Below are 27707 nucleotides of genomic sequence, written 5' to 3'. Positions count from 1 at the left end.
TTTAATTACGGTTTTCTGTCTCATTCTTAGGCAGCACATGGGAAACCCTCGCTCAGCACATCGGGGTCACAAGGTAAGAAAGGGAGAAATGGGAATCATTTGCAGATATTGATCTATGGATTGGAAATTACTTGAAGACTCCTAAGGAATAATTTGGGTCGTTTTTGAAAGTCTTTGGAGAGGCATTTTTGATATTGTGTGGTTGAAGGCTTTCATGGCTAGAATCAGTGGGTTGCTGTGAGTTTTTGGGGGCTTTATGGCCATCCATGTTCCAGCAGCATTCTCTCCTGACGTTTCGCCTGCATCTGTGGCTAATGGCATCTTCAGAGGGTTCTGCTGGCAGTGAAGCAAGAACCCAGGTCTGTATAAAGCAAGCATGAATGTTGCAATTAGCAAGCTTGATTAGCATTGTATAGCCATGAAGTTTGCAAAGTCAATCAGAGACGGTATTTGCAAAGAGGTAATGAAGCAAGTGGAGTGTATATATATCTGTGGAGTAATGTCCAGGGTGAGAGAAAAAAAACCCTTGTCTGAGTGTGTATGTTGCAATTAACAAGCTTGAATACCATGGAGTAGCCCTGCAGCTGCAAAGTCAATCAGTGAAGGTATTTGAGAGGTAACCTGATAGTTGTTGCATGGAGGCATCCTTTGCATGCCATTTAACCCCTCTCAAACAGAGGATGCCTCCAGGCAACAACAGTCAGGCCACCTCTATGCAAATACCCTCACTGATTGACTTTGTAAACTTCATGGCTATTCAATGCTAATCAAGCTTGCTAATTGCAATGTCCACACTTGCTTTAAACGGACAAGGGTTCTCTCTCCCACCCTGGACATTATTCCACAGATACACACACACACACACACACACACACACACACACTCTACTTGCTTCACTACCTACATGCGCTTTACTCAGTCTATTTTTTTACAATCTCTCCGTTTTTAATTTATGTTTTATTAGGTTTGCTACTTATCTTTATAGGTTAATGTTTACATTTTTATAATTGTGAATTAATTAATGTTTTATGAAGTTTGCTACTTATCTTTACAGGTTAAGGTTTAAATTTTATAATGGTGAATGTCTTTTGTCCATTGATGTGCTTTACGTTGTTATTGTTTTTATCTGGGCCTGGCCCCATGTAAGCTGCCCCAAGTCCCCTCTGGTGAGATGGAGGCAGGGTATAAAAATAAAGTTGTTCTTATTATTATTATTATTATTATTATTATTATTATTATTATTATTATACCCTCGCTACTTGACTTTGCAAGCTTCATGGCTACTCAGTGCTCTGCAAACTTGCTATTGGCAACATCACTGTCAAGAGAACCTCTGTAGATGCCTGTTAGGTTTTCTTCTCCCAGTTGTGCTGTGGGTAAGTCTTCCCCAGAAGAAAGCACCAAGACACACGCTGGTGGATTCCAACAGGTTTTATTGTACAGAATATCAGAATCTTCTCTGTAGCCCATTTATATAGGGGCTCTCACATACCAGAGAGTAATTGAGGTTTTCTGGCTGGCATCTGTTCTTAGCTGTCAGTGCTTGCTCTGTGTCCGGAGATGTCAAAGATCGGAGATCATGACAATGCCATTAGCCACAGATGCGGGGGAAATGTCAGGAGAGAATGCTACTGGAACGCAAAGTTTGTGTCTCACTATTATCCTTCCTCCTCCCCGATCTCCGGCTTCCAGGCTGGACCTGAACGACATCCCCAACTCGGTGCGGCTGGTGGCCCCCGACGTGGGCATCCTGCTGGTCTCGGCCATTTGCCTCGGCGTCTGCGGCCGCCTGGTGCCATCGCGCAAACCGGGACCCGGGAGCAGCCGGCGGCCCGTCTCTCAGCAGCTGCAGGAACAGGTGAGAGAGAAGCAGAGCTCTGGCTTGTCGTGGAAGCATAGAAGGGACCCCCAAAGGCCATCCAGTCCAGCCCCCTCCTCTCAAGGAAGAAAACACCATCAAAACCTTCCCGACAGATAGTGATTTAGCCTTTCTTTCAAAACCTCCACCGGATTCCCAGGCAGTCTATATTCCACTAAAGATAGAAGGGAACCCCAAAGGCCATCCGGTTCAGCCCTCTTCTACCAAGCAGGAAGGCACCATCAAAGCCCTCCCGACAGATCTAGTCTTTATTTCAAAACCTCCACCGGATTCCCAGGCAGTCTATATTCCACTAAAGATAGAAGGGAACCCCAAAGGCCATCCGGTCCAGCCCTCTTCTACCAAGCAGGAAGGCACCATCAAAGCCCTCCCGACAGATCTAGTCTTTATTTCAAAACCTCCACCAGACTCCCAGGCAGTCTATATTCCACTAAAGATAGAAGGGAACCCCAAAGGCCATCCGGTCCAGCCCTCTTCTACCAAGCAGGAAGGCACCATCAAAGCCCTCCCGACAGATCTAGTCTTTATTTCAAAACCTCCACCAGACTCCCAGGCAGTCTATATTCCACTAAAGTTAGAAGGGATCTCCAAAAGGCCATCCAGTCCAACCCCCTCCTATCAAGCAAGAAGACACTATCAAACCATTCTCAACAGATGGCCATCCAGCCTTTGCTTCAAACTCCCCAAAGGAGACTACTGGACCCACAGGCAGGCTATATTCTACTAGAGTCACAAGGGATCCTCAAAGGCCATCTAGTCCAACCCTCTCCTACCAAGCAGGAAGACACCATCAAATCACTCCTGACAGATGACCATACAGCCTTTGCTTAACCCCCCCCCCCAAAGGAGACTCCACTGGACTCCCAGGCATAGATTCAATTAACGTTCAAAGGGATTCCCAAAAGGACATCCAGTCCAAACCCCTGGTATCAAGCAAGAAGGCACTATCAAACCAGTCCTGACAGATGGCCATCCAGCCTCTGCTTTAAAACCTCCAAAGGAGACTTCACCAGACTCCCAGGCAGTTTATATTTCAGTCAGAATGGACACTCAAAGACCATCCAGTCCAATCCTTACAGCCAAGCAGGAAAACACAATCAGAGCCCTCCCAACAGATGGCCATCCAACCTCTGAAAACCTCCCAGAGTAAAGCAAAATAAGAAACCCAGAGTGATTTCTTCCCCTCCTTAGGTTTGCAAACCTCTCAGTCCCATAGTCCTATATCCAGATGTTCAGGTGGATTGACATTACAGGCAGCGGACTCTATCTCATAAGAGGTCTTCAAGCCAAAACGAATGGGCAGCTGATATCTTTGGATGCTCTAACTCTGGATTTCCTTTTCCCTTTGGGCACTCTGTATGTGCTTCCTTTTGCTTTGGGCTCTCCAACTCTGGATCCCTTTGTGCTTTGGAAACTCTGGATGTCTTCAAATAGAGGCAGGCGAACACTGGATTATAGTTTCCAGGCAAAACTTGGGGAAAAGTTTCAATTCCAAGAATTGCCCCATTGCTGGAGATCCTGGGGTCCGCCGTCCCCAGAAGATAACTTTTTCCAAGTTCTGCTGCTTGCGGTCCGGTTTTGTCCAAAGGCTGTTCTTTGCAGCATCCCTCTGCTTTCCGTCCTCCCGTCATTCCTTCCAAACGAGTGGGGTTTTGGGACCAGAGACACTTCTTTCCTGGCACTTTGGACCCCGTTGACTCACAGGCTTCCCTCTCGCCCGGGGTTGCTGTGGAAACCCCCCAACAAACACACCGGGGCTCAAACAGAGACCGCATTATGTCTGGAGGCTGGACGGGGAATCCCGCACGGAGAGAAAACCCGCCACCTGCTTGCTGGCATCCGAGGCTGCCCCATGCCCGGGAATGTCCTCGCAAACCAGGCTTGCTAAGGAACGAGTTTGCATGCCCTTGGGATGGAAAAAAGGACAGAAAGGGGCCCTAAAAGGTCCCATTCAGCCAGAACTGGACCATTGCTTCAACTCCCACAGTTCCTAACAGTCTACTGGCTGTAATAATAATAACAAGAAAACCGCACTACAAACTAGAGCTGACAGCTGACACAACAAAACATTGCATGGAAAGTTCCTTGACCAAATTGAAGGAAAACCTCTGAGGATGCCTGCCATAGATGTGGGCGAAACGTCAGGAGAGAATACTTCTGGAACATGGCCACACAGCCCGGAAAACATACAACAACCCTCCAATCATAGAATCATAGAATAGTAGAGTTGGAAGAGACCACATGGGCCATCTAGTCCAACCCCCTGCTAAGAAGCAGGAAATCGCATTCAAAGCACCCCCGACAGATGGCCATCCAGCCTCCAATCATCATCATCACCATCATCATAGAAACCCCATGCAGGAAAAGCACAATCAAAGCATTCCCAACAGATAACCATCCAGCCTTTGTAATAATAATAATAATAATAATAATAATAATAATAATAATAATGATAATGGAAATAGGAGCAACCTGACCATCCAGCACAATCAAATCACCCCCAATGGATCCAGCAATAACAACAACAACAACAACAACAACAACAACAACAGCAGAAACCCATGCAGGAAAAGCACAATCAAATCACCCCCAACAGATAGCCATCCAGCCATAATAATAATCATCATCATCATCATCATAGAAACCCATGCAGGAAAAGCACAATCAAAGCATTCCCAACAGATAACCATCCAGCCTTTGTAATAATAATAATAATAATAATGATAATGGAAATAGGAGCAATCTGACCATCCAGGACAATCAAATCACCCCCAATGGATCCAGCAATAACAACAACAACAACAACAACAACAGCAGCAGAAACCCATGCAGGAAAAGCACAATCAAATCACCCCCAACAGATAGCCATCCAGCCATAATAATAATAATAATCATCATCATCATCATCATAGAAACCCATGCAGGAAAAGTGCAATCAAAGCACTCCCAACAGATAACCACATTTATGGCAGTAATAGGAGCATCCAGCACAATCAAAGCGCCCCGAACAGATGGCCATCCAGCCATAATAATAATAATAATAATAATAATAATAATAATAATAATAATAATAATAATAGAAACCCATGCAGGAAAGAACAGAATCAGAGCACCCCCAACAGATGACCATCCAGCCTTAGCAACAACCACAACAATAATGACAGAAGCCCAGGAGGCCATCACCCATTTCCAGAGGATTATGGGCCAGGTGAATTGGACTTTCAAGTTCCGGCGAAGGGTTATGGGAGTTGTAGTCCAAGCCATTGGATTGGGAGAGGCTGCAATAAAGATCAAGGCAATTAGGATGTCATATTTCATTTTTTTCTCCTTCGTTTCAGGAAGAAGCAGCGGTGGATGAGGAGCCGGCGAAAGGCCGAGACCTTTCCGACGTTGCTGCTGAAGTCTCTCGGAGGCGGCATGCGCCTCTGTCCGCCCGGCTCCGGGTCAAGGCCCATTGGCTACTGATGGCCATGGGCAAGATCCTGGCCGTCGCCTTGCTGGCCTTGGCGGGTGAGTAGCAGTGGAGACCCAAAATAATAGGATGCAACATGTGTTTCTTCCTTGAGCATGGGATATTTCAATATTTGGAGACCCCATTGGCAGGCATGGGCAAACTTCGGCCCTCCAGATGTTTTGGACTTCAAATCCCACAATTCCGAACTATCTACCGCAGGGGTCCCCAAACTAAGGCCCGGGGGCCGGATGCGGCCCTCCAAGGTCATTTACCTGGCCCCCGCCCTCAGTTTTATAATATATTTTTATATCAGTTTTAATAATATAATATATTGTATATACATATAATATTGATAATAATCTTATGTTATACAATATAATACTAATAACATATAATAATATTAATTATATGTTATATATTACATATTATATAACAGTATAGTGGTATAGTTCAATATAGTAATATATAATGCTAATATTGTGTTATGCTAATAATATAATATATTGTATGTACATACAGCTGCTCTGAGTCCCCTTCGGGGTGAGAAGGGTGGGATATAAATGTAGTAAATAAATGCAGTAAATAAATAATTTTAAACTTAGGCTCGGCCAAGGTCTGACATGACTTGAAGGCATGACTTGAACAACAACAACAATCCTAATTAACTTGACTATCTCATTGACCAGTAGCAGGCCCACACTTTCCATTGAAATCCTAATAGGTTTATGTTGGTTAGGGTTATTCATTTTTAAATATTTTTTATTTATTTATTTAATATTTATTTATTTAATATTTAAATAAATATAAAATTATTTTTAAATAATTTTAAAATAGGTTATTCATTTTTAAATATGGTATTGTTCTTTCATTGTTGTTGTTGTTGTTGTTGTTGCACTACAAATAAGACATGTTCAGTATGCATAGGAATTTGTTTGTATTTTTTTTTTCAAATGATAATTCGGCCCCTCCACAGTCTGAAGGATTGTGGACCGGCCCTCTGCTTAAAAAGTTTGGGGACCCCTGATCTACCGGCTGTAATAATAATAATAATAATAATAATAATAATAATAATAATAATAGGAGCATCCCCAGAGGCCACCCAGTATAAACCCCTTCTGCCATGCAGGGAAAGCACAATCAAAGAAACCCCGACAGATGGCCATCCAGCCTTAATAATAATTATGATGATGATGATGATGATGATGATGATGATGAATAATGATAATGATAATAATAATAATAATAATAGTAATAGTAACAACCCAGTCATCCAGCAAGATCAAAGCTCCCCTAACAGATGGCCTAACATCATCATCATCATCATCCTCATCAAAACCCATGCAAGAAAAGCACAATCAAAGCACCCCCAACCGATAACCATCCAGCCTTTGTAATTAATAATAATAATAATAATAATAATAATAGGCGCAATCCGGTCATCCAGCATGATCAAAGCTCCCCCAACAGATGGCCATCCAGTCATCATCATCATCCTCATCGAAACCCAGGTAAGAAAAGCACAATCAAAGCACCCCAAACAGACAACAATCCAGCCTTTATAATTAATAATAATAATAATAATAGGCGCAACCCAGTCATCCAGTATGATCAAAGCTCCCCCAACAGATGGCCATCCAGTCATCATCATCATCCTCATCGAAACCCATGCAAGAAAAGCACAATCAAAGCACCCCAAACAGACAACAATCCAGCCTTTATAATTAATAATAATAATAATAATAATAGGCGCAACCCAGTCATCCAGTATGATCAAAGCTCCCCCAACAGATGGCCATCCAGTCATCATCCTCATCATCATCCTCATCGAAACCCATGCAAGAAAAGCACAATCAAAGCACCACAAACAGGCAACAATCCATCCTTTGTAATTAATAATAATAATAATAAGGATAATAATAATGATGATGATGATGATGATAATAATAATAGGAGCAACCCGGTCATCCAGCATGATCAAAGCTCCCCCAACAGATGGCCATCCAGTCATCATCCTCATCCTCATCGAAACCCATGCAAGAAAAGCACAATCTAAGCACCCCAAACAGACAACAATCCATCCTTTGTAATTATTAATAATAATAAGGATAATGATGATGATGATGATGATGATAATAATAATAATAATAATAATAGGAGGAACCCGGTCATCCAGCATGATCAAAGCTCTCCCAACAGATGGCCATCCAGTCATCATCCTCATCATCATCCTCATCGAAACCCATGCAAGAAAAGCACAATCAAAGCACCCCAAACAGACAACAATCCATCCTTTGTAATTATTAATAATAATAAAGATAATGATGATGATGATAATAATAATAATAATAATAATAATAATAATAATAATAATAATAATAGGAGGAACCCGGTCATCCAGCATGATCAAAGCTCTCCCAACAGATGGCCATCCAGTCATCATCCTCATCATCATCCTCATCGAAACCCATGCAAGAAAAGCACAATCAAAGCACCCCAAACAGACAACAATCCATCCTTTGTAATTATTAATAATAATAAAGATAATGATGATGATGATGATGATAATAATAATAATAATAATAATAATAATAATAATAATAATAATAATAGGAGGAACCCGGTCATCCAGCATGATCAAAGCTCTCCCAACAGATGGCCATCCAGTCATCATCCTCATCATCATCCTCATCGAAACCCATGCAAGAAAAGCACAATCAAAGCACCCCAAACAGACAACAATCCATCCTTTGTAATTAATAATAATAATAAGGATAATGATGATGATGATGATAATAATAATAGGAGCAACCCGGTCATCCAGCATGATCAAAGCTCTCCCAACAGATGGCCATCCAGTCATCATCCTCATCCTCATCCTCATCGAAACCCATGCAAGAAAAGCACAATCTAAGCACCCCCAACAGACAACCATCCAGCCTTTGTAATTAATAATAATAATAATAAATAATAATAATAATAATAATAATGGAAACCCATGCAGGGAATGTTAGGTATTGTGGGAGTTGCAGTCCAAAACACCCGGAGGGCCGAAGTTTGCCCACGCCTGCTATAGGTAGTACGTTAGCGGAGTGTAAATATAGTAAGTAAATAAACAAATTCTCGTCAGGATGGGGTTGGGCTGGATGGCCTTTGGGGGTCCCGTCCAAGGCTATGATTCTTTTTCCAGGGATCACCCTGCCCTCGGCCTTCTCCGCCGTCTACTACCTGCTCTTTGTGGGCCTCTGCACGTGGTGGGCCTGCCACTTCCCCGCCAGCCGCGCGGCCTTCAGCGCCTTGTGCGTCATGGTCGACGTCTTTGCCGGCGGCCACCTCGTCTGCCTCTACGGCTACCAGACCCCCTTCATGCAGACCCTGCTCCCGCCCGCTGGACTCTGGGCACGGTAAGTCCAGTCTGTGGCCACTTTGGGATAAGATCCTGGGAGTTGTAGTTTGGCGAGGCAGAGAAGGCTTAAAGGCCTTGCAAAACTACAACTCCCAGGATTAATTCTGCATTGGAGATGCACCTGTGGCTCAATGATACAGAATCATGGGAGTTGTAGTTTGGCGAGGCAGAGAAGGCTTAAAGACCGCTGGACTCTGGGCACGGTAAGTCCAGTCTGTGGCCACTTTGGGATAAGATCCTGGGAGTTGTAGTTTGGCGAAGTAGAGAAGGCTTAAAGACCTTGCAAAACCACAACTCCCAGGATTCTAGAACCTTGATACAGGGGTCAACGTGCATTAATTCTACGTTGGAGATGCACCTATGGCTCAATGATACAGAATCATGGGAGTTGTAGTTTGGCGAGGCAGAGAAGGCTTAAAGACCTTGCAAAACTACAACTCCCAGGATTAATTCTGCATTGGAGATGCACCTGTGGCTCAATGCTACAGAATCATGGGAGTTGTAGTTTGCTAAGGCAGAGACGACAAGAGATCTTGCAAAACTACAACTCCCAGGATTCCAGAACCTTGATCTAGGGCAAGTGGGGTCAGCGTGCATTAATTCTACGTTGGAGATGCACCTATGTCTCAATGATACAGAATCATGGGAGTTGTAGTTTGGTGAGTCAGAGAAGGCTTAAAGACCATGCAAAACTACAACTCCCAGGATTAATGCTGCATTGGAGATGCACCTGTGGCTCAATGATACAGAATCATGGGAGTTGTAGTTTGGCGAGGCAGAGAAGACTTAAAGGCCTTGCAAAACTACAACTCCCAGGATTAATTCTGCATTGGAGATGCACCTATGGCTCAATGATACAGAATCATGGGAGTTGTAGTTTGGCGAGGCAGAGAAGGCTTAAAGGCCTTGCAAAATTACAACTCCCAGGATTAATTCTGCATTGGAGATGCACCTGTGGCTCAATGATACAGAATCATGGGAGTTGTAGTTTGGCGAGGCAGAGAAGGCTTAAAGGCCTTGCAAAACTACAACTCCCAGGATTAATTCTGCATTGGAGATGCACCTGTGGCTCAATGATACAGAATCATGGGAGTTGTAGTTTGGCGAGGCAGAGAAGGCTTAAAGGCCTTGCAAAACTACAACTCCCAGGATTAATTCTGCATTGGAGATGCACCTATGGCTCAATGATACAGAATCATGGGAGTTGTAGTTTGGCGAGGCAGAGAAGGCTTAAAGGCCTTGCAAAACTACAACTCCCAGGATTAATTCTGCATTGGAGATGCACCTATGGCTCAATGATACAGAATCATGGGAGTTGTAGTTTGGCGAGGCAGAGAAGGCTTAAAGGCCTTGCAAAACTACAACTCCCAGGATTAATTCTGCATTGGAGATGCACCTATGGCTCAATGATACAGAATCATGGGAGTTGTAGTTTGGCGAGGCAGAGAAGGCTTAAAGGCCTTGCAAAACTACAACTCCCAGGATTAATTCTGCATTGGAGATGCACCTGTGGCTCAATGATACAGAATCATGGGAGTTGTAGTTTGGCGAGGCAGAGAAGGCTTAAAGGCCTTGCAAAACTACAACTCCCAGGATTAATTCTGCATTGGAGATGCACCTGTGGCTCAATGATACAGAATCATGGGAGTTGTAGTTTGGCGAGGCAGAGAAGGCTTAAAGGCCTTGCAAAACTACAACTCCCAGGATTAATTCTGCATTGGAGATGCACCTGTGGCTCAATGATACAGAATCATGGGAGTTGTAGTTTGGCGAGGCAGAGAAGGCTTAAAGACTTTGCAAAACTACAACTCCCAGGATTAATTCTGCATTGGAGATGCACCTGTGGCTCAATGATACAGAATCATGGGAGTTGTAGTTTGGCGAGGCAGAGAAGGCTTAAAGGCCTTGCAAAACTACAACTCCCAGGATTAATTCTGCATTGGAGATGCACCTATGGCTCAATGATACAGAATCATGGGAGTTGTAGTTTGGCGAGGCAGAGAAGGCTTAAAGGCCTTGCAAAACTACAACTCCCAGGATTAATTCTGCATTGGAGATGCACCTATGGCTCAATGATACAGAATCATGGGAGTTGTAGTTTGGCGAGGCAGAGAAGGCTTAAAGGCCTTGCAAAACTACAACTCCCAGGATTAATTCTGCATTGGAGATGCACCTGTGGCTCAATGATACAGAATCATGGGAGTTGTAGTTTGGCGAGGCAGAGAAGGCTTAAAGGCCTTGCAAAACTACAACTCCCAGGATTAATTCTGCATTGGAGATGCACCTGTGGCTCAATGATACAGAATCATGGGAGTTGTAGTTTGGCGAGGCAGAGAAGGCTTAAAGGCCTTGCAAAACTACAACTCCCAGGATTAATTCTGCATTGGAGATGCACCTGTGGCTCAATGATACAGAATCATGGGAGTTGTAGTTTGGCGAGGCAGAGAAGGCTTAAAGACCTTGCAAAACTACAACTCCCAGGATTAATTCTGCATTGGAGATGCACCTGTGGCTCAATGATACAGAATCATGGGAGTTGTAGTTTGGCGAGGCAGAGAAGGCTTAAAGGCCTTGCAAAACTACAACTCCCAGGACTCCGGAAACTTGATCCAGGGCAAGTGGGGGCAACCTGCATTCATTCTACAATTGAATGAATGCACTTGGACCCTACTTGCACTAGATCAAAGACTATGGAATCCTGGGAGTTGTAGTTTTGCAGGGTCTCTCGCCATCTCTGCCTCGCCAAACTACAACTCCCATGATTCCATGGCTCAATGCTACAGAATCATGGGAGTTGTAATTTGCTAAGGCAGAGACGACAAGAGATCTTGCAAAACTACAACTCCCAGGATTCCAGAACCTTGATCTAGTGGGGCAAGTGGGGTCAACGTGCATTAATTCTACGTTGGAGATGCACCTATGTCTCAATGATACAGAATCATGGGAGTTGTAGTTTGGTGAGTCAGAGAAGGCTTAAAGACCATGCAAAACTACAACTCCCAGGATTCCATAATATTCACCCAGGGCAAACGGGGTTAACCTGCATTAATTCTACATTGGAGATGCACCTATGGCTCAATGCAACGGAACCAGGTTGCAGTTTCGTGAGGCAGACAAGGCTTAAAGACCTTGCAAAACTACAACTCCCATGATTCCGGAACCTTGATCCAGGGCAAGTGGGGTCAACCTGCATTAATTCTACATTGGAGATGCAATGCAACGAAATCAGGGAGTTATAGTTTAATGAGGCAGAAAAGACTTAAAGACCTTGCAAAACCACAACTCCCGGGATTCTGTAGCCTTGATCCAGGGCAAGTGGGGTCAACCTGCATTCATTCTAGAGTGGAAATGTACCCATTGCTCCAAGATACAGAATCATGGGAGTTGTAGTTTGGTGAGGCAGCGAAAAGTTAAACACCTTGCGAAACTACAACTCCCAGGATTCTGTAGCCTTGATCCAGGGCAAGTGGGGTCAACCTGCATTAATTCTACAGTGGAGATGTACCCATGGCTCAATGCTACAGAATCCTGGGAGTTGTAGTTTGGTGAGGCAGAGGCACCAAGAGGCCTTGCAAAACTACAACTTCCAGGATTCCATAGCCTTGATCCAGGTCAAGTAGGGTCCAACTGCATTCATTCAATTGTGTAGATACATGCATGGCTCAATGTTACGGAGTCATGGGAGTTGTAGTTTTGCCAAGGTCTATAAGCTTTCTCTGCTCAAGAGTCCTGGTGTCTCACCAAACTAAAACTCCCACAAGTCTGTATTATTGATCCAGGGCAAGTAGGGTCCGACTGCATTTATTCAATTGTGTAGATCAGGGGTCCCCAAACTAAGGCCCGGGGGCCGGATGCGGCCCATCGAAGCCATTTATCCGGCCCCCACGGCACAAGGGCAGAAGGGGGTTGGGCTAAATGACCCAAGGGGTCTCTTCTTCTCTTCCAACTCTTATTATTATTATTATTATTATTATTATTATTATTATTATTATTATTATTATTATTAACAACATTGAGGCCGGGTGGCCATCGGACAGGGGTGCTTTGCTTGTGCTTTTGGTGCACAAAGGCAGAAGGGGATTGGACTAAATGGCCCAAGCGGTCTCTTCCAACCCTCTTTATATTATTATTATTATTATTATTATTATTATTATTATTATTATTATTATTATTATTATTAACAACATTGAGGCTGGGTGACCATCTGTCAGGGGTGCTTTGCTTGTGCTTTTGGCGCACAAAGGCAGAAGGGAGTTGGACTAAATGGCCCTAGGGGTCTCTTCCAACTCATTATTATTATTATTATTATTATTATTATTATTATTATTATTATTATTATTAACAACATTGAGGCTGGGTGACCATCTGTCAGGGGTGCTTTGCTTGTGCTTTTGGCGCACAAAGGCAGAAGGGAGTTGGACTAAATGGCCCTAGGGGTCTCTTCCAACCCCTTATTATTATTATTATTATTATTATTATTATTATTATTATTATTATTATTATTATTAACATTGAGGCTGGGTGGCCATCTGTCAGGGGTGCTTTGGTTGTGCTTTTGGTGCACAAAGGCAGAAGGGGGTTGGACTAAATGGTCCTAGGGGTCTCTTCCAACCCTTTATTATTATTATTATTATTATTATTATTATTATTATTATTATTATTATTATTATTAACATTGAGGCTGGGTGGCCATCTGTCAGGGGTGCTTTGGTTGTGCTTTTGGTGCACAAAGGCAGAAGGGGGTTGGACTAAATGGTCCTAGGGGTCTCTTCCAACCCTTTATTATTATTATTATTATTATTATTATTATTATTATTATTAACATTGAGGCTGGGTGGCCATCTGTCAGGGGTGCTTTGCTTGTGCTTTTGGTGCACAAAGGCAGAAGGGGATTGGACTCTATGGCCCAAAGGGTCTCTTCCTACACTCTTTGTTGTTGTTGTTGTTGTTGTTGTTGTTGCTCGGTGGCCAACTATAGTCCGGCCTTCCAATGGTCCAGAGGATCGTGAACTGGCCCCCTGTTTAAAAAGTTTGGGGACCCCTGGTGTAGATACACGCATGGCTCAATACTACGAAGGCATGGGACTTGTAGTTTTGCAAGGTCTTTAGTCTTCTCTGGCCAAGAGTGCTGGTGTGTCATCAAGCAACAACTTCCAGGATTGAGCTAGAGCAGTTTAAATGGTGTCAAATTGGATTAACTGTGCAGTGTAGATGAGCCCAAAGTCACCCAGGTCTTTCCAAAGATCCAAAAAATGTACTTTTTTAGAGCTCCAGTTCTGGAAAAACTCCCGGGGGAATTTGAAGGATGGTCTCAAATAGTCCTTCTTCTGGACAGTGATACTTTCCTTGACCTCGAGGTTTAAAAGTTGATTTGGAACGACTCCAACATGGGCACCTAAGTAAATACAAAGCAACGCCTTTCTCTTTGCAAACTGGGTGAGGATCAAAGAATTGGTCTCACTTTGCTTTGAACCACCCTGCCCGTCCTTGTGTACATCGGCACATAATATCTCCCTTGTTTTTGGGTCAGTCTTCCCTTGGGAAAGTCCTTTCATGGCAAAGGGTGCGACAAGGTTCCCATCTCTCTCTCTTTGCGTCCGTCGAAAATTGCATTGATTATCATTGTCTCTCTGGTTGTATGCCTTTGAAATCACCTGAGTGTTCCTTATTCAGCAATGCAAAATTCGAAATGCACCCAAGATTAATGAATATATAGATTAACTAGCTGTGCCCGGCCACGCGTTGCTGTGGCAAAGTGGTGGTGGTATTGGTTAAAAATTGTTGTGTAATTTTTATTTCATGTTATTTGCATTTTTTTAATTAATTTTATTGTAAGTTATATTTTTATTTATTATATTTTATTATTTTCTTGTATTATTTTTAGTTATTTTCTGTTATTATAGTATTTTATTGTATTAATTTTTAGTGTTATTTATTACTTTTTTTGGGGTTGCTAGGAGACCAAGTTGGAGGAGCTCAGCCTTCTAACTGGCAGCAATTGGATAAAAGCAATTATTCCTCTCTCTCTAATTAGGACTTTATTTTTCTTTTCTTTTTGTTGTATCAACCTAGAGGCGTGGATGATGGGTTGTGTTGTCAAATTTCGAGGTTGGGGGGCCTGTAGTTTTGTTGTTTTGTGGGTCGCCGTGATGCCATCACTCTTTTATATATATAGATTACAAAAATAATAATAAATAATATACCATATATACCTGAGTGAGTGTCCTGGTCGGCTTATATTCGGGTCGGCTTTTCTCTATTATTGTCATCATTATTACATTTATTATTTTACTCTACTATTATTATTATTACATTTATTATTTTACTCTATGTATTATTACTATATTTATTATTTTACTCTATTATTATTGTTACTATTACATTTAATATTTTACTCTATGTATTATTATTACATTTATTATTTTAGTCTATTATTATTAATACATTTATTATTTTACTCTGTTATTGTTACTATTGCATTTATTATTTTTCTCTATTATTGTCATCATTATTACATGTATTATTTTACTCTATTATTATTATTACATTCATTATTTTACTCTATTATTATTATTATTATTACATTTATTATTTTACTGTATTATTATCATTACATTTACTATTTTACTCTATGTATTATTATCGTTACATTTATTATTTTACTCTATGTATTATTATTACAGTAGAGTCTCACTTATCCAACACTTGCTTAGCCAACGTTCTGGATTATCCAACGCATTTTTGTAATCAGTGTTTTCAATGCATCATGATATTTTGGTGCTAAATTCATAAATACAGTAATTACAACATAACATTACTGCGTATTGAACTACTTTTTCTGCCAAATTAGTTGTATAACCTGATGTTTTGGTGCTTAATTTGTAAAATCATAACCTAATTTGATGTTTAATAGGCTTTTCCTTAATGCCTCCTTATTATCCAACATATTCGCTTATCCAACATTCTGCCGGCCCGTTTATGTTGGATAAGTGAGACTCTACTGTAATAATATAGTGATATGGAGCCCCGGGTGGCTCAGTGTGTTAAAGCGCTGAGCTGCTGTACTTGTGGACCGAAAGTTTGAAATTGCTTTTATATTTTAAATGGGTATATTTGTTTTTAATCATCATTATGCTTATGCTTATGTTATATTACAGGGCTATTGTATGTTTTATGTGGTATTGAATGTTTACTATGTGTAAACCGCCCTGAGTCCCTTCTGGGAGATAGAGCGGTATATAAATGTTAATATATTTATATACCATATTAATATTAATGTTGTTGTTGTTGTTGAATCTGGGGAGCAGAGTGAGCACCTGCTGTTAGCCCCAGCTCCTGCCAACCTAGCAGTTTGAAAACATGCCAATGTGAGTAGATCAATAGATCTGCTCCGGGGGAAAGGTAACAACACAACATGCTGTCATGCCAGCCACGCGACCTTGGAGGTGTCTATGGACAATGCCGGCTCTTGGGCTTAGAAATGGAGATGAGCACCAACCCACAGAGTTGGACACGACTGGACTTAATGTCAGGGGAAAACCTTTACCTAGGTTGACAGAAGCTGGGGCTAGCAGCTGGAGCTCACCCCACTCCTCAAATTCGAACTGCTGACCTTTCAGTCAGCAAGTTCAGCAGCTCAGCAGTTTCACCTGCTGTACCACCGGGGCCTCCAGTTATATAGAGATATAAATCATATATGAGGAATTGTTGTCTTATATAGGAATTGTAGGAACTGGACTCCAAAACACTTGGAGGGCCGAAGTTGGACCATGCCTGGTTTAATAACCTCTGGTTTGCTATTAAAACTGAATGGCCGTGTCGCAAAAGGATGCATGTCACGAAAAGTTTGGAAAGTTGTGCTCTAGATATTGAGGACTTCCTTGCTCCGTAGGTTGTTTGGTCTGAAGGCCATCGTCCTGCATGCGGGATGCAGCAAACCCAATGCGCTCCTCCTGGACCTCAGCTTGCCTTGGCCGGTCTATGTTAACCCTGGGATCCTGTTGCTGCTCTACTATGTTCTGGCCACTTTGGTGAAACTCCGGAGGTCCCATTCCTACGACCGGGTGAGTTTCAACATGATGGACATCACTGGTTATGGATTGGTTCTGTGGATTTCCATGGGTCTCGTCTATGCAAGGATGACACCTCCCTCCGACCCCTTTGTAATGAGTTTATCCTTGAGTTTGGAAATGTTGAGGCTTAGCAAGAGACTGGGGATTTCTCAGAGGATGAGGGGATGATGGGTTTCCAACTGAAGAGTCTATGTGATTGGGGTGAATTGCAGGCCTTAGATCAGAAAAAAGTACAGGCAGTGGAAGATGAGACAGGGGATGTTTTGGATTCCAATGTTTGTTCCTTAGCAACAGGAGAAATGGAAACCACTGAAAAGTCCATTTTTCATGGGAATCGATCTTCAGATGAGGGGAGTTTTCCCACGATATCAGATTAGGTCTCAGGACAGAAGGAGTGAAGGATAGATTAAGTGCGTTCAGAGAGACTTCGTGAGAAATCCTTGAAACTCAGGTGTATGAGGCATGATCTCATGGCTTCTTGGTCTGGCTTTGTCTTAAATTAAGTAGTGTTTACTTGGTGACAACATTGCCAAACAGGGAGATCTGCATATGCCAATATTGCTGGGATTTCTGGCTGATAGGATTAAGAAAAGCTAGACTGTGATCCCCAAATACGTCCCGTTTCGAAGCTTATTCACTGTTTTTCTTTTAAAGCGACGGGATACCGAAAGCTCATCCTCCGAACTGATGGAGCTGGAGAACTGGTCCCTGGAACAAGAGGCCGGGGCTGGAGACGCAACGGTGGGACTTTCCTGAGATTTCAGTTGTGACTGTCACCGGCTATGACTTTTTCCCTTCATTTCATGTTGTTCTCCTTTTTTCCAGCCCATGTTGGTTTCCGAGACAGAGGCTTCGGGCAATGATGCCGAGAATTGCACCGTGCATACGCTTGAGGAGCCTGAGCCGCTTGGTAAGGACATCATGCTGGGTTGTGTGTTGCACCCCGAGGCAGCATGAGCACTCGAAAACCAGACAAGAGCCAATATAACACACTATATATTTATTAAAGCAATTATATATCCAAAGGAAATTAGGTATAGAGTCTGAGTAAGGAATGGTTCTTTTTAGAAAGTCAATGGTAGTTCCAAATGGGTAAAGGAAAAGGTCCGATATTATCATCCACAATGAGAACTTGATAGCTCTCCAAAGAAATCAAAGTGTCCATGAGTTGAAACAGAGCAACAAGGCTGGCAGAAACAGAGTTCAATCCACTGGAAAAACTTCGTAGCAATCAAGGCAGCAAGGTTGTCAAGGCTGAGGCAAACTTGAATCAGGAACAAGGAAACAACTGAAGTAAAGTCAAAGTCTACTCAAGAGTCGCAGCACGGCACGGCCCGACTGGAACTGGATAAACTTGGCTTGGAAACAAACAAGAGCTGGAGACAGAGAAAACCTCTCTCAAGGAAGAGCAACGTTGACACTGCAACAAATCTACTGAGCGAAACACTTTTAACAGATTCCGGACTGTTCACAATTTAGGAAGTACGAACTCCCAAAACTTTCTCATGGGAACACTCACCATTATCCCATCTATTTGCCAGTCTCTGGCTCCGGCGAACCCCTTGTTTTGCACTTCTCTCTCTGGTCACAAAATCTCTACGATTAAAAAACGCATTCTCAGGCGTCTCAGCAACATCTGGCTCTATCTGCGAGGGAGGAGTAGAGGAATCTTCCCCAATTAGTAAGTCTCTAAAGTCAATATCTTCGGGCACCTGCAGCTGCAAAGGCCCCTCCGTGGAGGGTGAAATATCAGCATAATCCTCAGCATCATCTGTGTCAAAGTGCGTGTCCTGAAACACTGCAGGCCCTGGTGCTATGGGTGGCTGGGCTCTAACATTGAGTCTCCTTATGGAGGGGGGGGGGGGGGAGAGTAGAATATAAATAAACATAATAAATATAAATAAACATAATAATGCCACCCTTGTCGTCTCCAAACCAGCTTCAAAAAAATCGTCTATTTTCTCCGTAGCCAACAAGAGACGGAAACGGCAGAAGGAGAAGCTGCATTTGCTGCATTCGTTGGGCCACATCGTCATGGACCAGAGCTACGTCTGTGCTCTCATTGCCATGATGGTAAGTAAGTAAGAGAAGGAGGCGTGAAGCACCTGACTCCATGCTGGAGGACCTAGAACAGGAAATACGAGGGTTGAATGAAAAGTAATGTCTCCACCTCGGTAACTCCTCAAGAGATGGCCGTCCTGGTCTGCGGCAGGTCCTGGCTTGTTCAGTAGACTCTCCTCTACAGCTAGTTCCATTTGGCGGGAAGCCTTAGCATTGAACGGTTGTGTTGTTAAAGTGCAGAGTATGGAACCCTGCACAGACGGGGAAGCCTTAGCATTGAACGGTTGTGTTGTTAAAGTGCAAAGTATGGAACCCTGCGCAGACGGGGAAGCCTTAGCATTGAACGGTTGTGTTGTTAAAGGGCGAAGTATGAAACCCTGCGCAGACGGGGAAGCCTTAGCATTGAACGGTTGTGTTGTTAAAGTGCAGAGTATAGAACCCTGTGCAGACGGGGAAGCCTTAGCATTGAACGGTTGTGTTGTTAAAGGGCGAAGTATGAAACCCTGCGCAGACGGGGAAGCCTTAGCATTGAACGGTTGTGTTGTTAAAGGGCGAAGTATGAAACCCTGCGCAGACGGGGAAGCCTTAGCATTGAACGGTTGTGTTGTTAAAGTGCGAAGTATGGAACCCTGCGCAGACGGGGAAGCCTTGGCATTGAACGGTTGTGTTGTTAAAGTGCAAAGTATGGAACCCTGCGCAGACGGGGAAGCCTTAGCATTGAACGGTTGTGTTGTTAAAGTGCGAAGTATGGAACCCTGCACAGACGGGGAAGCCTTAGCATTGAACGGTTGTGTTGTTAAAGTGCGAAGTATGGAACCCTGCGCAGACGGGGAAGCCTTAGCATTGAACGGTTGTGTTGTTAATGTGCGAAGTATGGAACCCTGCGCAGACGGGGAAGCCTTAGCATTGAACGGTTGTGTTGTTAAAGGGCGAAGTATGAAACCCTGCGCAGAGTGGAAGCCTTAGCATTGAACGGTTGTGTTGTTAAAGGGCGAAGTATGAAACCCTGCGCAGACGGGGAAGCCTTAGCATTGAACGGTTGTGTTGTTAAAGTGCAAAGTATGGAACCCTGCGCAGACGGGGAAGCCTTAGCATTGAACGGTTGTGTTGTTAAAGGGTGAAGTATGAAACTCTGCGCAGATGGGGAAGCCTTAGCATTGAACAGTTGTGTTGTTAAAGTGCAAAGTATGGAACCCTACGCAGAGGGTCGGTCAGTGCGACTTAAGCAACATGCAGTCATTGAATTCTCGACAGCAGAAGGTGTCACCCCAAAGGAGATTCACTCCAAAGGTGATGGTGTTGATGTGAGTCCTGTGTGCCGTTGGGTGAGTGAGTTTAAAGATGTTGAGGTGGGAACATCTGACTTGCGTGACAAACAAAGTGTTGGACGTCCTGTGACAGCAACCACCGAGTTTCACAAGCAAATGGTTGACAGATTGATCCAGGACAATCGTCGTATTACTCAGAGAGGAATGTCATGCATCATCGGCATTTCACAAGAACGTGTGGGTCACATTATTGCTTTGCTTGGCTATCGGAAGATCTGTGCTCGATGGGAACTGTGAGATGTTGGTTGCGGGAACAGAGTGTTGACTTCTTCCATGACGGCTTCGTCGTTGGCAGAAATGTATCCAATTGTCTGGTGACGATGTGGGAAAGTGAATAGTGGTTGTTAAAGAGCACATTCTGAGGATTATTTCTGTTTGATTTATTAAATTATTCCTATCCAAACCCAAGCAACAAAGGTGGAGGCATTACTTTTCGTTCAACCTTCATACATTGATGCACGAATAATCGGAGTCATGAATGCTTAACCAAATGTGGAAGGATAATTGTAGCAAGATACGATATTCTTTGCTTTGGGTGGATGATGTCCTCCGTGTTGTTGGAAACGGCTGCGAGTGTTCCTTCCTTTGTTGTGTCTTCCAGGTGTGGAGCATCACCTACCACAGCTGGCTGACCTTTGTGCTGCTGCTCTGGGCCTGTCTCATCTGGATTGTGCGCAACCGGCACCAGCTGGCCATGCTCTGCTCGCCCTTCATCCTCCTCTACGGGGTGGCCCTTTGCAGCCTCCAGTACGTCTGGGGCATGGACCTGGAGGCCGAGCTGCCCACACGCGTGGGGTTCATGCCCCTCCAGCAGCTGGGCCTCCGCACGCCCCTCCGACCCTGCCTCGACCTGGGCGCCAAGGTGAGCCGCCAAATCCCATGATCTCTTCACCCGCGCACCTTTTCCCCTTGATGTGTCTGCAAATGCAGGCACAAAGAGCATTACATGTCTGCAAGTCTGCTTGTCTTGTACAGTAAAACTTGTATATAGTTTTACCATCGTCTCTGATGTCTCTTCGTTCCACTGACTCCATCCAACGACTGCTGCGCTGCAATTACTCTGACATTTGGTTATGGGCCCAGTGTATGAAATAGTGTATGAAAAGACCATATGTGTAAGGTGCATAAGACATATAAATGCAAATGCAGGCATGAAAAGCGCTATACATAGTGTATGAAAGGACCATGCCAGGCATATGTGTAAGGTGCATAGAAACATCCATGAATTTTGGTTTTAGTCTTGAGTCCCATCTATAATGTTGTATGCAATGATTTTCAACTATATGTGTAAGTTGTATAGGAAACATCAGTGCATTTTGTGGTTAGACTTGGGTCCTATCCATAAGATATGTTGCAATGTATGTATATATACTGTATATGCAAATACACATATTAAAATCACCTTCAAGCTATTTGTATAAGGTGCGTCAGAAACATAAATAAGGTTTCTATGTCCAAGATATCCAAGGTACGTATAGGTCTCCCTTATGCAAAATGCTTGGGATGAGAAATGCTTGGGATTTTTGATGTTTTCAAAGTTTGGAAGAGCTGTATTTGCATATACATATGGGACCCAAACATGAGATTCATTTGCGTTTCATATACACCTTATATACATATCCAGTAGGTTTAAATACTTTAAAAAACTTTTTAAAACTTTTAGAAACCTTTTAGGTACTTTAAAAAAACTTTTAAGAAACTTTTAAAAACAAATGAACTTTTTAGAAACTTTAAAAAACTTTTAAAGAAACTTTTAAAGAAACTTTTTTAAAAGTTTAGAAACTTTAAAAAACTTTTAAGAAACTTTTTAGAAACGTTTAAAAAATTTTAGAAACTTTTTAGAAACTTTTTAGAAACTTGAAAACTTAAACTTTTAAGAAACTTTTTAGAAACTTTAAAAAACTTTTTAGAAACTTTTTAAAAACTTAAAAACTTTTTAGAAACTTTAAACAAACTTTAGGAACTTTTAAAAAACTTTTTAGAAATGTTTAAAAACTTTAAAAAACTTTTGTGCATGAAACAAAGTTTAGTTCCATTGAAGCACCAGAAATCAAGAGTGTCACTATCTCAGCCATCCAAATGGACAATTTTGGAATTCTGAGTAAGGGATTCTCAATCTGTATATGGAAATGCAAGATCTCAAAATCTTCCAAATTCCCAAACACTGCTGGTCCCGAGCATTTTAGATAAAGGATGTATATTATGAAATGTGGAGACAAGTGATCTTTCGTGATATCTCCTGATGCTAAATTCTTCTTTTTTTCTCCTTCTTTTTGCCTGCAGCTCCTTTACACTCTGACTTTCTGGCTCCTGGTGCGGCAATTTGTGAAGGAGAAGCTGCTAAAAAAGAAGCAACCCGTGGCGCCCTTGAAGGAGGTCACCGTTACGGACTCAGGTGAGAACTGGGAGCCCAAGTACGAGGTTTTGTCTGCCTGGGTCAAAGTCGTGCAAAGTTATTTATTTCTCCTTCTCTTTTAGGGGCCATCCCCAAGCGGGACGTGCTGAAGACCCTGGGGGCCTACGTGACGGGCTTCTTCGCCAAGTTCTGGATCCTGGTTTGTGCCGGCATGTTCATCGTGGTCACCTTTGCCGGCCGGTTGGTGGTCTACAAGATCGTCTACATGTTCCTCTTTCTGCTGAGCCTCACCCTCTTCCAGGTGTGTCTACACTGAGCAACTGATTCAGTTTGGTATCACTTGAACTGATGGCTCGGAGCTGTGGAATCATGGGATTAGTACTGTATATACTCGAGTATAAGCCTAGTTTTTCAGCCCTTTTTTTAAGACTGAAAAAGCCCCCCTCGGCTTATACTTGGGTGAGGGTCCTGGTTGGCTTACATTTGGGTCAGCTTATACTCGAGAATATATGGTACATTTATTATTTTCTCTATTATTATTGGTATTATTACATTTATTCAGGTTTACTACAGCCTTTGGAGGAAACTCTTGAAGGCCTTCTGGTGGCTGGTGGTGGCCTACACCATGTTGGTGCTCATTGCGGTCTACACCTTCCAGTTTGAGGACTTCCCCATGTACTGGCGGAACTTCACGGGGCTGACGGACGAACAGTGAGTGCAGATGGACCCGTCTTACCATTTACATCATGGAAAGAGATGTCAACAGAGGCACACTGCTTGGGAAAACCATAGCACAACATGGGTGTGCTTCCCAGTTTCTGGTTCTCCAGATGTTTGGGGGGCTTCTTTGGTCCCCTGGATCCCGTCTTCTATTTGTAGAAATGACCGTGCCGATTGAGTCTTCTAGGAGATGGGCATCTAAAATCTAGTAAATGGGCGTTCAAGATATCTAAAGGATCAGGTATTGAGTATTATTGCAATCAGGAATGCCCAACATCACAAACTTTAAAGTATGGACAGAGTTTCTTGGAGTTGTAATTCACCCACAACCTTATGCATTTTGTACAGTTCCGCCTATCCTTTGGTCACCTCTGTTTAATGTCACCGCTCTGTTTTGATATTATTCCCTCCCCTTTCTATCACACACAGATTGGGAGACCTGGGTCTGGAGCAATTCAGCGTCTCCGAACTCTTCTCCAGCATCTTCATCCCGGGCTTCTTCCTCCTGGCCTGCATCCTGCAGCTGCATTATTTCCACCGCCAGTTCATGCGTGTCACGGATCTGGAGCACGTCCTTGCGCCGCGACACCGTGCATTGGGGTATGTCATGTGTTGCCTTCTAGCACAATCTTGCTTTGTTTTCGTCTCGTTCCCAGCATCCCCATAGCATAGCATGATGATGGTGTGTGCCATAGTATTCTCCCTCTCTTCTAGTGAGGAAGAGTTGAGCGGAAGCCGGGTTCTGCTCCATTCGGAAGACGGAGATGAAGCCGGAGACGGAGAGGCCAGGGATGAAGTTCAGGATGAGTCTGGAGGTGAGACAAATTTGCAAATTTGCCAGGAAAACTCTGGCTCATGAAAGGAAACATATGTTGTATATCCATCTGTATCTGTTCCTTCTGTTCACCCTGAGGCTGACTTTCAGGCAGAAAATGATGTTTCTCTTGAGGAACGTGGGCCGGAGTTAAGTCTCAATGAGAGGCTTGAGCAGCCGGACTTAAGTGTAGATGAGACGGGTTCAGATGACCTTTCACCAATTTCTGCAGAGTTACACTCTGGCAGCGAGAAGATAACCTTGAACCGAAGACAGTTTTACAGCAAAGATAGGAAATGCTCAGTAAAGCTCAGGTGGTTGGCTCGTTTACAATTGAATAATAATCATCATCATCACCATCCAACTGTCTCAGAAAGAAGAAAAAGTGAATTTCTCATGGCTGGGGATTTTGGGGAGGGCTTTTATTGATTTATGTTGCTTTCGTTTCTCAGTCGAGACAACTTTGCTTACCCAAGGTTTGCGTTTTCTCAGTGCTCCCTGTTTCCAAGGATTTATGGTGTTCCAGTTGGGATTTTATGTTGGCTTCCTGAATCACTTTATCCAAGTTTTGCCCATGGTCTTGTTTTGCTATGTTGCCTGTTTTTACTTGCCTTGCTCCATGGAATTTATATATAATATATAACTTTATAAATAATATAACTTTATTTTTGGGCCCCGCCTCCATCTCCCCAAAGGGACTCGGGATGGCTTACATGAGGCCAAGCCTGAACAACACAGTTAAAATGGAATTACATAAAAATGCAATTCAGCAATGTAGACAGAACAAAACAACAATATTATCTTCTATATATATAAAAGAGTGATGACATCAGGGCAGCGGACAAAACAACAAAACTGCAGGCCCCCCAACCTCGAAATTTGACAACACAACCCATCATTCACAGCTCTAGGTTGATACAACAAAAAGAAAAGAAAAATAAAGTCCTAATTACAGAGAGAAGAATAATAGTTTTTATCCAGTTGCTGCCAGTTTGAAGGCTAAGCTCCGCCCACTTGGTCTCCTAGCAATCTACTCAGCCCAGGGGACAGGCACAGTTAGGCCTCACTTAGGCCTCTTCCACAGATTATCTGATTTTAACTGGATTATATGGCAGTGTAGACTCAAGGCCCTTCCACACAGCTATATAACCCATTTAGAATCTTAGATTATCTGCTTTGAACTGGATTATCTTGACTCCACACTCCCATATAATCCACTTCAGTGTGCATACTAAACATAAAAACAACCATACAACAGACATTCAGTACCACCACTACCTCAACAAGTTCTCACCAACACCACCAGACAACGCCACAGCAACGCGTGGCCGGGCACAGCTAGTAGCTATATATAAAAGAACATCATCATCAATTTCTACAGCTTGATGTTATGGATGTAAACTGAAACTTTAAAAGACATTCTTTCCTCATTATTTTTTTTGGATTGTACTTTTTACCCTATTCTGCTTGGCTTTTTTATATATTCTACAATAAACGGCTTGCTGTATATTCAGTTGGTGTGTTGCTTACAGTCAAAGGGGTGCGACCTATCCAGTCTCCAAAATGCTTAGGATATAGATATATAGATAATCTTCTTTTCTGTTTGTGCCACCACAGAGGCTGTGCCCAGTAAGTGGGGCCTGGTGCTGGAGCGCCTGATGGTCCTGGGAGGGACCTTTTTGGACGTTTTGGGCCGACTCCGGGTCTTCGTCCTGCGCCTCCTCGAACTCCACGTCCTGAAGCTGGTGGTGCTTTACGTCATTTGGGTGTCTTTGCAGGAGGTGAGAGCAAAGCACAGAAAAACCTTTCCAAATCTTCGAGGAAGTTTGCCGTTGCCTTCCCCTGAGGCTGAGAGAGTGTGACTGCCCCAGCATTTCCCATGTCTGACTTTGGATTCGAACCCTGTTCTCGCATAGTCCTATTTCCAAGAGTTCATTTTTTCCCCCTATCACCTTCCTATAAGATTGAGAGTTCATTCTAAACCTTAGGATTAATTCGGTTTGATGTAACTTTGAATTGACATCGCTCACTTCTGTGGGATTGTGGGAGTTATAGTTTTGCAAGATCTTTAAGCTCCAACAAAGACTGCTCTACAACTTGAGTCCCGGTAGTTCAAAGCAGTGTCAAAACATATTAATTCTGCAGCGTAGACGTTGGATTGTGAAGCAATTCCACCGAGTGTCTTGAGTGTTGCTCAACAGGCAGGCCTTGAAGCTGCAAGGACATTCAATGCTAATCAAGGTGGCCAATTTCAGCATTCCCACCTGCCTCCAACAGACAAGAGCTATTTCTCCCAACATGGAGATAGATAAACCCCACTTGCCTAGTTTCCAACAGACCTCACAACTTCTGAGGACACCTGCCATAGATGTGGGCCAAACGTCAGGAGAGAATGCTTCTGGAACATGGACATACAGCCTGGAAAACTCACAGCAACCCAGTGATTCCGGCCATGAAAGCCTTCAACAACTCAATCTGAATATTGTTGCTCTTAAGTTTGGGGAAAAAATGGCTTTTTGGACTTCTGGACTGAAAATTCCCTGGGGATGATGACCTGGGAGATGTAGTTTTAGAAAAGAATGATCCCTTTTCTCCTGCGTTTCCCCAGGTGTCGACGATGAACCTCCTGCTGGTGGTGCTTTGGGCGATTGCCGTCCCGTACAGCAGCTTCTCCCACATGGCCTCCTGCCTCTCCACCGTCTGGGTTTGCATCATCATCGTCTGCAAGATGCTCTACCAGCTGAACGTGGTCAACCCACAAGACTACTACATAAACTGTACCAAGGTAGAGAGGGGGACCTCTGTCCATCTGCCCATGTATCTATCTGTCCACCTGTCTGTCCGTCTGCCCATCTATCCATCCATCCATCTGCCCATCTACATATGCATCTATCTATCTATCTATCTATCTATCTATCTATCTATCTATCTATCTATCTATCTATCTATCCATTCATCCATCTATCCATCCGTCTATCTATCCACCCATTTATCCATTCGTCTATCCATCCATCTTTCTATCTATCCATTTGTTTATCTATCTGTCCATCTGTCTATTCATCCATACGTCTATCTATCCATTCATCCATCTCTCTCTCTCTCTCTCTCTCTCTCTCTATCCATCCATCCATCCATCTATCCATCCATCCATCCATCCATCCGCCCATCTATATATGCATCTATCTATCTATCTATCTATCTATCTATCTATCTATCTATCTATCTATCTATCTATCTATCCGTCCATTCATCCATCTATCCATCCACCCAATTATCCATTCGCCTATCCATCCATCTTTCTATCTATCCATTTGTTTATCTATCTGTCAATCTGTCTATTCATCCATTCGTCTATCTATCCATTCATATCTCTCTCTATCTATCCATCCATCCATCCATCCATCCATCCATCCATCCATCCATCTTATCTATCTATCCATCTATCCATTCATCCATCTGTCCATCTGTCTATCTATCCACCCATTTATCCATTCGCCTATCCATCCATCTTTCTATCTATCCATTTGTTTATCTATCTGTCAATCTGTCTATTCATCCATTCGTCTATCTATCCATTCATATCTCTCTCTATCTATCCATCCATCCATCCATCTTATCTA

General features: G+C 43.1%; 2 protein-coding genes across 7 annotated transcripts in view; one reads left to right on the top strand and one right to left on the bottom strand.

The window, feature by feature from the left end:
* piezo1 (piezo type mechanosensitive ion channel component 1 (Er blood group)) overlaps positions 1 to 27707 on the top strand; it is a 165921-nt gene that overhangs the window by 80811 nt on the left and 57403 nt on the right. For 4 of the 5 annotated variants that reach the window (XM_062961872.1, XM_062961871.1, XM_062961870.1 and 1 more), the window contains exons 4-19: positions 31 to 73; positions 1693 to 1858; positions 5218 to 5389; positions 8521 to 8734; positions 16628 to 16799; positions 17463 to 17549; positions 17634 to 17718; positions 18778 to 18881; positions 20799 to 21059; positions 22481 to 22592; positions 22676 to 22854; positions 23116 to 23264; positions 23703 to 23873; positions 23988 to 24088; positions 25705 to 25868; positions 26696 to 26872. In XM_062961872.1, the coding sequence (XP_062817942.1) occupies positions 31 to 73; positions 1693 to 1858; positions 5218 to 5389; positions 8521 to 8734; positions 16628 to 16799; positions 17463 to 17549; positions 17634 to 17718; positions 18778 to 18881; positions 20799 to 21059; positions 22481 to 22592; positions 22676 to 22854; positions 23116 to 23264; positions 23703 to 23873; positions 23988 to 24088; positions 25705 to 25868; positions 26696 to 26872 (2357 nt within the window). Of the gene's footprint in view, positions 1 to 30; positions 74 to 1692; positions 1859 to 5217; positions 5390 to 8520; positions 8735 to 8865; positions 8940 to 16627; positions 16800 to 17462; positions 17550 to 17633; positions 17719 to 18777; positions 18882 to 20798; positions 21060 to 22480; positions 22593 to 22675; positions 22855 to 23115; positions 23265 to 23702; positions 23874 to 23987; positions 24089 to 25704; positions 25869 to 26695; positions 26873 to 27707 lie in introns of those variants that run through there. The other variant, XM_062961873.1, reaches the window with a different exon arrangement.
* ctu2 (cytosolic thiouridylase subunit 2) overlaps positions 1417 to 27707 on the bottom strand; it is a 93859-nt gene continuing 67568 nt past the window's right edge. The window contains exons 16-17 of one of the 2 annotated variants that reach the window (XR_010000597.1): positions 3081 to 5157; positions 1417 to 1846 (exon numbers count right to left, since the gene is read on the bottom strand). The gene's annotated coding sequence lies outside the window, so the exon portion shown is untranslated. The remainder of the gene's footprint in view (positions 1847 to 3080; positions 5158 to 27707) is intronic. The other variant, XR_010000600.1, reaches the window with a different exon arrangement.

The sequence above is a fragment of the Anolis carolinensis genome, unplaced genomic scaffold (assembly GCF_035594765.1).
Source record: "Anolis carolinensis isolate JA03-04 unplaced genomic scaffold, rAnoCar3.1.pri scaffold_9, whole genome shotgun sequence".
Classification (NCBI taxonomy): Eukaryota; Metazoa; Chordata; class Lepidosauria; order Squamata; family Dactyloidae; genus Anolis; species Anolis carolinensis.
Note: the sequence above shows the minus strand (reverse complement) of the source record. Positions and strands in the feature narration are given on the sequence as shown.